We start from the raw sequence: 10137 nt of genomic DNA on the forward strand, positions 1-10137 counted from the left end.
AGACCTTATAGCAGCTTCCAGTACCTAAAGAGTGCCTACAAGAAATCTGGAGAGGGACTTTTTACAAGGGCGTGTAGTGACAGGACAAGGGGGAATGGCTTTAAACTGGAAGAGCGTAGACATTAGGAAGAAGTTCTTTACTGTGCAGGTGGTGAGGCACTGGCACAGGTGGCCCAGAGAAGCTGTGGCTGCCCCATCCCTGGCAGTGTTCAAGGCCAGGCTGGACGGGGCTTGGAGCAACCTGGTGGAAGGTGTTCCTGCCCATGGCAGGGAGGTTGGAACCAGATGATCTTTAAGGTCCCTTCCAATCCAAACCATTCTGTGATTATTGTAAAAGATACGGTTTTTTTATGTAAGAGATGTTTTCATCTATATGGAAACACATCCGTGCAACACGCACAAACTCGTATGACAAGCTCGTATTACACGATTCGTGCCGCGAATTTTCGGGTACTAGACAAACACTTAAAGTGCTCTTCTGACAGCGGGTTTCCAGCCAGCAGTGGTTAAAGCCAGCACGACCGAGGTCCCCTCCCTGCACAGCCCGCAGGGGCTCACAGGCAGCGGCTCTCGCTCCTCCGCGCCGGCGGGGTTTGACAAAGGCCGTTTAAGAGCCGAGCGCCCAGGGCCCTGCAGCCGCAGGCGCACGCCGTGCCGGGGGCGAGGCGGCTCCGAGCAGCCCCGTATACGGGGAACCCGAACCCGTACCCGCGGGGCTCGCACCGCCGCCGGCCGAGCCCGCCGCCCGCTCAGCGGGACGACCTGCTTTGGGCGCCTTTTTGCGACGGTGCCGCTTCAGAGAGGCAGCTTCATTTACGGCAGGCAGCCTCGTTTACGGCAGTGGGGGCAGTCGCCCGGTGGCGGTGCTAGCGGAAGCGGGTGGCCCGGCTCGCACGTGGAGGTACGGCTCGAGCGGGGGTGCCGCGCGGGACAGAGCCGTTATTGGCCGTTGGGCGTGCCTCAGCGCCCCTCCCGCCCGCAGCGCTGAGGGGCGGGGGTCCCTTCACCCCCCCCCCTTCCGTCACAGGGATCCCCGCGCCGCAGGAGGTGCCCCGCGGGCCCGGGAGGTGCTGTGGGTGCACGCCGTGATCGTAGGGTCGTAGAACGGTTTGGGTTAGGATCTTCAGATCGTCTCGTTCCAACCCCCCTGCCATGGGCAGGGACACCTTCCATTAGACTAGGTTGGTCAAAGTCCCGTCCAGCCTGGCCTTGAACACTGCCAGGGATTCGGCGCGGGGCTGGGGCTGGAGAGCTGCTGTCAGTTCCGGAGAGCTGCTGTCGCGTTCAGCCCTCGGCCACTCAGTCCCTGTATGATTGAAAAGCACGCTGGCAGTGCTAGTCAGTTTTTACCGGTAGGCATTGCAGTGTAAGCTTGGTGTAAACTAGGCTTTTCATGTGCCTTCGTGTTTTTGTTGAGGACTGAAAAGGCTAACTATTACGTTAGCAAGCAGGCTCTCAGGAGACTTTAATTTGTACAGCAAAGCGCAATTGAAGTATCTTTTGTATCTTAAACAGCCGGTTTTTGTCCACAATTTAGGAGGCAGTAGAGAATGTCTTTTCGTGGAAGAGGAGGTGGAGGAGGAAGAGGAGGCAGCTTCAATCGTGGAGGAGGTGGTGGTGACAGAGGTGGCTTTAATCGTGGTGGACGAGGTGGCTTTGGACGGGGAGGTGGACGAGGAGGCTTCAACAGAGGCGGATATGACCAGGGGCCTCCAGAAAGTGTAGTTTGTAAGTTACGTTAAAATATTTTGTTTCTTTACTTTAGAATGACTGCTACAGATCTTTAGCTTGTTTATTCTTTATTTCAGTACTGGGAGAGTTCATGCATCCATGTGAAGATGACATTGTTTGTAAATGTAAAACAGAAGAAAACAAGGTGCCTTATTTCAATGCCCCCGTGTACCTGGATAATAAGGAACAGATTGGCAAAGTGGATGAAATCTTCGGACAGCTGAGGGATTTTGTATCCTTAAAAAAAATGTGTGATGTACAGTGTTTATTTTTAAAAGGCTGATTGGTTATTAAATGGAATTTCTCTAGCTTTTAAGATAGTTCAAGGCTTGGCTACCAGTTAGATGTGAACAGTCACAAGTCTAGCTGCAACTGTTCATGTCAGTAGGTGCCTCATGCACATTAAGTGCCTATCATAAAGCTTTTTCAGTATGATAGGGTGCCTTATGTCAGTCAGAACCAGTACTGGCAGATGTCTTTTCGATTCATTGTGGTTCAGGATGTTTCTGCTTCCTACCTGACAGCAACTTTTCTGCTGTATGATACTTGTCTATAATAGAGTTGGATCAAGGGACTGGGGTTGGTTTTGTGCATTAGGGGACCTCGTTCATGCTTCAGTTTACTACTTAGTTATAAAGGTGAGTTTGTGCTGGGGTGTCCTATTGCTCGTTGTCCAGCTTCTTACTTAAACTGCCAGTAAAGGTGGGCTTGTGCTGGAACGTCCTCTTGCAAAGCAGGCTTGTTGAGATAGAGGCACTGGGTCTATCTTGTTGTCATTGCTAGATTGACAGAATTCATGACAAAAGCGGGACAACAGAGCATAACCCCGTAACCTGTCAGTAAGGCTTAGCCTGTGTTGGTTGCTTATCAGTAACTAGGTGCATGCATTTTCCTCTCCCACAGTAAGTGAGAAGTAAAATGTACAGGTTTAAATCACTCTCGCTCTCTGAATGTATTAACTTGCAGATTTACTTTTCGTATCAAAATTATTTGGATTTCAGAGACTTATTTTCTTTCTACAGAAGCGTATTAAGAAAATACATTACTCAATTTTGCAGTAGCTCCTTGCTTCTCCGTTTAATCTTGAGTTTTGATTAAGCAGAGTTGGCCAACAGCTTTTTTGATCTTAGGAACCGTATACCAAAGTCTTTGGGTGCTGGAGTGCCAAAGGGCTTCATACAAGACTGCACATGGGGTTACAGAGTGTCTGTCACCTCACTGGAATGAGGCTGGGCATGTAGTTGCTCCAGCAGTCCCTGCTGGCTCTTATCTTTCCACAGCCTGACAGTTGTACCACCCAGCAGCAGCCCTAGCAGAGCCCCTACAGCATGAGCCGTGAGGTCACTCTGGGTTGTCGCTTGCTATACAAATTTGTTTCTTTACAATTCTGTTTTAATGTACTTTTCCACTATTTTTCCACTGGTATGTTCTTCCTTATGCCTTAATTATGGAAGATAAAAATCGTTTTACCTCCAAATACTGTATTTGTAACTGTGAAAAAGTTCTCAGAAAAATTGCACGTATTTTCTCCTTAATTGTAATTTTTCATTTGCAGTGGTGATGTTTAGCTTCATTTATAAACTACTAATTTAGAAAATGTCTGAATGTGCCAATCAAAATAACAATTTCAAATGTTTTTTTTCCTGTTACGTTCCTTAAAGAAACAAACAGTATTTTTCAGTGAAACTGTCTGAGAACATGAAAGCCTCTTCATTTAAAAAAATGCAAAAGGTTAGCGAGTCTTGTAACAGAATGCTACTGTATGGCATCAGTTAGATAAATCTACTCTGTTATCAGATAATAAAAGCTTTATTAAGCTTTTACTAACTTTTAACAGCTAGTTGACCTTTGTAAACATAAATACTAATTTCCTCTTCCTTTTCACTTTTCTATCTGCCATGTTCTTCCTCTCCCTGCCCTGCAAAAAACCAAAGATGTAACAAATGAAACTCATGCAAATATCATAATATTTTAATAACTTTATAACACTGTGATTAATTTCTTGCGTTCTTTCTTTATTTGGCTGTTTGCAGAGGAAAATTTGACATAAAAAGTTAAGACCAAATTGTGGATATTTGTAAAGGGAGATATTACTGTGCTCTTTAGTCTTGGTATTTTCCAAGTCTAATGGAACTGTCTTCCTACAGTTTTACATTGATCCAGCAAAGCTACTACCCCTTCAGAGATTTTTGCCAAGGCCACCTGGAGAAAAAGGTGCTCCCAGAGGACGTGGTAGAGGGGGACGTGGTGGTGGACGTGGAGGAGGAAGAGGTGGTGGCAGAGGTAAGATCCCAAGAATGGAAGCTGCAGAATGTTGGGTTTTTTTGGCATGGGGTGGGTTGTTTGGGTTTCTCTTGTTTTGTTTGCTTTTTTTGGCGGGTTAGGGGTAAAGCTGCAGTTGAGTATTTGAATATCAACAGTAGTATTGCAAAGAAAAATGTTATGCATATTCCTGTTTAACTCAATGGAAGAGACAGTGATACCCTTCCAATGGCAAGACCTAGGCTTCTGTAGCTAAATAACGGCTCCAAAGCATAGGGAGGAGAGTTATGCTGGCATGTAACAAAGATAGAAAGCGTGGCTGCTAAGCAAACTTGTGGTTAAAGGCTGTAGATAATAAACACTCAAAACTGTCAGTGAAATCTGTTTTTAGTATGTTGTAGTTTGGACAAATACTTGAAATGCATTTTGAGAGAGAGGTGAGTGACCTGCTAGATTTCATTCTTCTTTGCTTTTTGGAGATTATTTGTGATGTACTCCTCAATTAAACCTGAAGTTAATTTTCTTACATCACAGTGTCCTGCATCTTCTCTCTACCCTGCCCCTTTGCAGCAAGGCACAAGTGTCTCAAAGGTTTTTTTGTTTCTTTATTTTAATGTTCTGTTGAGTTTTAGTTAATGAATAGTTGTGATTAATTTTTTTCTCTCATGAAAGAAAAGTTTTGTTAGTGTCTTTGAGTATTTTTGACATGGTATACGAGATATTAAACAATAGCTAAAATGCTGCAGATGGTCCCTAGGGGAGACAAAGTACCAGTAATTGACCTGGTAACTGTCCAGCAATTGACAGTTTGTTTTCTTCTTCTTGTGCTTTTCCTTTCAGAAGATGTGAATGAAATAAGTTGTTGTGCCTAATGAAGAATTTATATGCTCCTCAAAGTATAATTTCTTTCCTATGTCTAGGAGGATTTGGAGGAGGAAGAGGTGGAGGAAGAGGAGGAGGAGGGTTCAGAGGAGGAAGAGGTGGAGGAGGAGGAAGAGGTGGAGGAGGATTCAGAGGAGGAAGAGGTGGTGGAGGAGGCTTTCGGGGTGAGTGTGTGGTTTTTACATTGCAGTAATAAGAATGGCTCCTGATTTCTAAAGCTTTTAAGTATTAATCAGGGTGTTGTATTTTTAATCTCTTACAGATGTTTATAGCTTTATGTAAAAAGTTTATGTGCATTACAGTAGCTAGCTTAAACTGAAGCACAGTATTCTGCATTTTTGATGTGTCTATAAGACCATGTTAGTTTTTTGCATTCAAAAAGGACTGTGAGAACAGATAATGTTCCGTTATTTAAGTCTGTCAACTCATTTAATGTTATGTGTATAATTTATTTGCTTTAAATGCATCTAAGATGTGAATTGTTTGTTCTGTTTTTCTTTTCTTTTAAAATAGGAAGAGGATATTAAACATGAAGCCACGAATATCTCCCCACTGTCTTAGCACATCATCTGCATAAGTGAAGAACAAGGAAAAAACTTTCTAAAGGACCCTGAAAAAGTTCTTTTTATGAAGAACTTTAAGCTGTAAAATAACATTATTTTTACAGTTAATGACTATTGATCAACACATGAGGAGAGCACAGCTCCAGGCAAAGAACTAAAGACTCTTCAGAATATACTTGAACTTCTTTAACTAAGCCAGGATTCAACGTTATCCTTGAACTGTTTGTTTCTGAGGAGTAACGTAGTCAATGCTTGACTTCATGTTGGAGTTTGGAGTAAGCAATCAGTTGAAATGTTTTTTAAAAACACCCTACAGGTTCACTAGTGCACATTCATCAGTATGAACCTGTTACCTGTGTGTGACTGATCCTCTTTTTTTATATTGAATCTTCTGGGTTCCTCTAAAATGGACATGCCATTTAAACAACCTTTGTGAACCTTTTTTTTTACAAACTAAGCTTCAAAATTTTGTGGTGTTAAAATTTGTTTATACATAATTATGTGTAAAAGGAAAGGAAGAAGTAAAGGATATTTTGTGGATTTTTCTGTGTAAATGTCAGTGAAAGCCAAACACATGAAGACATCTTCTTAGAAGTTGCTGTCTAATGAATAAGACAAGGTTAATACTATTAAGTCACCTAATTATATCTAATTGCATTGATATTAAAATTGCTGAGGGTATTTAACTGTTCCCACCTCCACCTTAGCCTGTTTCTCCTAAGGTTTTGATGTCCTGGCACTGCACTTCTGTGGTGCTCTGAGCTTGCACAGGGCTAAGATTAGATAGCCCATCGTAGGGCTCCTCTGCACACAGTGATTTTGGTTAAGCATTGCTTAAAAAAGGCATAAAAAAATCTGCATGAGTCTCTGGTCTCTTTAATTGGATGTATTATGAGAATTGCTGAAAAGCTAGTAACTGTCTCTTAATGATGGAGAAGAAGGTTCTTCTCTGCTCTTAGCTTTGGAAATAACAGAAAAATAGAATCTCCCTGGATTTCATACAGAGACAGGAGTCTGTTCACATTCCCATACCAAGCACTTTTAAAAAGGGATCTGTAGAATAATCTACATGAAAGTATTTTGAACATCTCGTTCAGTGTGGAAAGCAGTGAATTTCAGAATTCATTGTACTGTTCTACTTTTTAATTAATGAATGCAGTAACAGGCAAATGAGTTATATTAGCCTTCTGCTTAACAAGAAGAAATAGGTAATTTGTCAGCACCAGGACTGGACAGTTATTGGTCATTTTAACAAACATGACTGTTTCTTTCAATAGTCTCTGGAACAAAACTTAAAGTGAGGTAGCAAAGCAAATATTCAAGAATTAAAATAAGTCTGAGCAGGTGCTTCATAGGGTAATAGATAAAAATGTTCTTCAGCTTAAAAAAACTCTGAAACACTTAGATTTCTGCTAGATCTGTGTTTGTGAGATGAAACTGAGTCTGCTGTTCAACCACAGCATATTCAGGAATTGAGGGATACTGATTACATTCCTGGTATTGCTATAGATTTAACTTCAACCAGGTCAGTTTAAATCAAGACCTCTGGAAATGTTTAGACTGCTGCTGCTGTGTGTTGCTAGGCCTAAGTTACTTGGGCTCTGACTTAAGGTATTGTAGACAAAATCCTATGCAAGTTGCATTTCTTCATGAACAATACCAACCTGCAGTGAAGCTGGAATTGTCAGTACTTTTGTGATACTTGTACTTTCATCCTCTGCTGCGCTGTTTCTTCACTGATGCTTCAGTAGCTAGTTGCAGGTAGCTGAAGCATAGTGAAATCTTTCCTTATTCTTCTGGCTGTGTAAGACTAACATAACACAGTCCTCACTCCTACACCTAAATTCATTTCTGTTTTGCTATTCTCACTGCATGCTTTAGGGACATACTTTTTCGCAAGGTATCAGAAGACTACTGCCATCATCTTTAAACTGCATTGTGTGACGGCTGATGTTTCTATTGCACGAAGAACCATCTTTCAGCCTAGGACAAGAAGTGTATGCCATGAATCCCACAGCAGATGGAGCAGTGAGTCAGCCTGAAGCTGTTGCAAGGCCAAAGCAAAGCCTTCTACATCTGTGTGCAGAGGGGTTAAAGAACAATATCCATTGCTGCTCCAGAGGGAGGATCAGACTCGATTATAGGGAACTTGATTGCAGTCCAAACTGGGAAATGCATGAGGAGCATTATGGCATGCGCTGTGCATACAAACAATGTTGGATGGAATTAACACAAACATCCAGAGGAAGTTTATAATCTTAGATCTTTGTGGAGGGTGTAGGATGTCCAGATGCTAATGGAAGAGAGTCCATAGTGATTGGGTGGGAAATGAGCTCCCCCATAAGGGGGAAGGATTCATGTTTGGTTGTGGCAAGGCCCATCCAGTCACTGGTCCCTGTTCTGCTCTGTTTTCTGTGTGCCATGGCATGACCCTGCCCTCCTAATGCAAGTAGCTGCTAACTGTAGTAGATGAAAATTCAGTGCTTTAAAAAAATTAAGGCATGTTTTGTGTGCAGTGTGATGCTGTGATGAGCTAATACAGGTTCTCTAATTTTACATGACACCTTCCTCTCTGTCTTAAATTTTTTGTTCAGTTCCTATCCGATTCTGACACTGTGCTCCCAGTCCTAGTAAGTGGAGTGTTTGAGTGTTATAGATGTGCTTACAGATATCCTAGGCTTTTTCTGCAGAGAATAGGAACAGTAGGCTCACCAGTACCTTGACAGAAATAGGTATGTTGGCAGAAATGGGAAGTTTCAAGTAGCTATAGTGTCTGGGGGAAAAAAGGTCACAGTGCAGTCTGTAGTGAAGAGGATGGGGGAAGGTGCCGGTGTCGGTGTCGGTTTGGGCTTTCAATGACGGTTTGGTGTTCCCTGTATTTCCCCTCACTGGCAGCCTTTGGGGCAAATGGCTGGGCCACCTAAAGAACTGCTTGCCTCCCACCGCCCCAGGAGCATGAGAGGTTTGCTGTCCTGCAATATTCTGAAGCTCAGGAAGAAGTCAGGCCACAGAGCACCCCAGGACAGAGCAATAGTGGTGTTGCCTGCTTGTCTTCTTGTCCACTTGTCAGTGTCTCTGTGTGCTCACTGTTGGCAGAAGCAGAGCATTCAACAACCAAGTCCTGTTTTCAAAATGCAGTTGCAAATGCATGTGTTAATCACTGTGATGTTCGACGCAGACACAAGATCTGACTTCCAGCTGATTTTGTAAAATGACAACTGGTTAATCACTGATTAATCACTAGGGTCAGATTGCCTAAAGGTTTTTAGAAGACCTTGAGCCTTTTGTCCTTGCCAAACTAAAATTCTGGTTTTGTATCTTTTCTAAGTAGCATCTAAATCGTTGTGAAACAGAAGGCAGTACATGGAGGTGTATTGTAAAGCTTAAATTGTTGCCCATGGAGAACAGCTGTAGTACCTCTACATTCCTACTCAGAGGGATGTTTTTTCTCCTTGTGTTTTCTGTACCTGCTGGGATAGGATGGTTCAATATAGTTCATAGTTGCTGTGTTACTTTGACAGAGGAATTTGATAAAGTGCAGAAAATAATTGGAGTATTTTAATGTATGTCTGCAGCACTGGCTGTTGTAAACCAGAAAGGATTCTCTAGCATTAACACGAAGTTATGGATGTTTGCCTGAGGCAGTGCTGGATAGTCACATACGTACTGGTGCAAAGTTATTTGCAGTTGTGCAAAACATTGTCTTGGCAAGAAACAGTGTTGTCTTAACAAAAGCATAGCTCCTGTATGAAGTATGACAAGTAAAAAGCTTTGTGGAGACACGTATTTTTCAGGGTGTTTTCTTTAATCGGCTGAGAATCTCTTTAGAGCCAAACTTTTCTAATCAACAGTTTAAATCTAGTAAAAGCCGCTGTGAGGGAGGAAAAATTATTTATTTCTTTGTTTTCCACTGAGTTTGAACCATTTGTGAAAACAAGATTAAAGGGACGTTCTGCCTCTTATAGCCCTCTAGTGGTGATGTGCTTAATAAACATGGGAGGGTTTGGGCTGGGTTTTTTAGTGTGGTTGCCACTGAAAATAGGAGAGAGGTTTTGGCTTGGTTTGGGTTTTAATGTTTTTAATGCAAATGGTAAGTTTCTCTAGTCTCATCACTTGTGGATTGAAATATACTTTACACATAACCAAAAGCAACTTGCTAAAGCCTGTAATAAGTTTTGCGTTGCCCCATATCTACACAGATACTTACAAATTGAGGAATGACTTACATAGAAATTGTGTTTTGTTGCTACTGATCCGGGACAAGTGGGAAGAAAAAGCATCACTTGAGGTTATAAACTGTCCCTCTGACACTAGGAATGCTGTCTGTTATTGGAGGATAAAAACAGCCTGAGGTTTTGGATTTTATTTTTCTTTTCTTATGTCAATATAAAAAAGCAGTGTGGTAAGCCATATTTTGTCTGTCTTCGAAGCTGTGGTTCCAACTTTGTGGATTATTTATATACTTTAATATTTAACTCCTTGCTTTATCTTTTCGGCTTGTTACATGATCTGCAGTGTTCTAGAAAAAAATTACTATTAGGTTAATGATAAGTAGTGCCTGCCTTTAATTTTGACTTTTTTCTCTCATTTCTTGTTGCTGCGAAATTAGCAAAATTTAAGAAAAGAGGAGATGTAGACAATGTGATGGTACATAGGATGGACTGCACATCTTAGAAACTTGTGTTTTAACTAACAAGTA

The 10137-nt window shown here is 42.1% G+C and overlaps 1 protein-coding gene across 1 annotated transcript; it reads left to right on the forward strand.

Moving 5' to 3' along the window:
• The first annotated feature begins 538 nt into the window (after positions 1–538).
• Positions 539–7999, forward strand: GAR1 (GAR1 ribonucleoprotein). Its single transcript, XM_030491567.1, has 7 exons — positions 539–901; positions 1538–1728; positions 1809–1963; positions 3403–3462; positions 3879–4014; positions 4914–5039; positions 5389–7999. Exons 2-7 carry the CDS (start codon positions 1551–1553, stop codon positions 5400–5402), a joined length of 669 nt encoding a protein of 222 aa, XP_030347427.1. The 5' UTR covers positions 539–901; positions 1538–1550; the 3' UTR covers positions 5403–7999.
• Positions 8000–10137: the final 2138 nt, after the last annotated feature.

Source organism: Strigops habroptila, chromosome 7 (genome assembly GCF_004027225.2).
Source record: "Strigops habroptila isolate Jane chromosome 7, bStrHab1.2.pri, whole genome shotgun sequence".
NCBI classification, from domain to species: Eukaryota; Metazoa; Chordata; class Aves; order Psittaciformes; family Psittacidae; genus Strigops; species Strigops habroptila.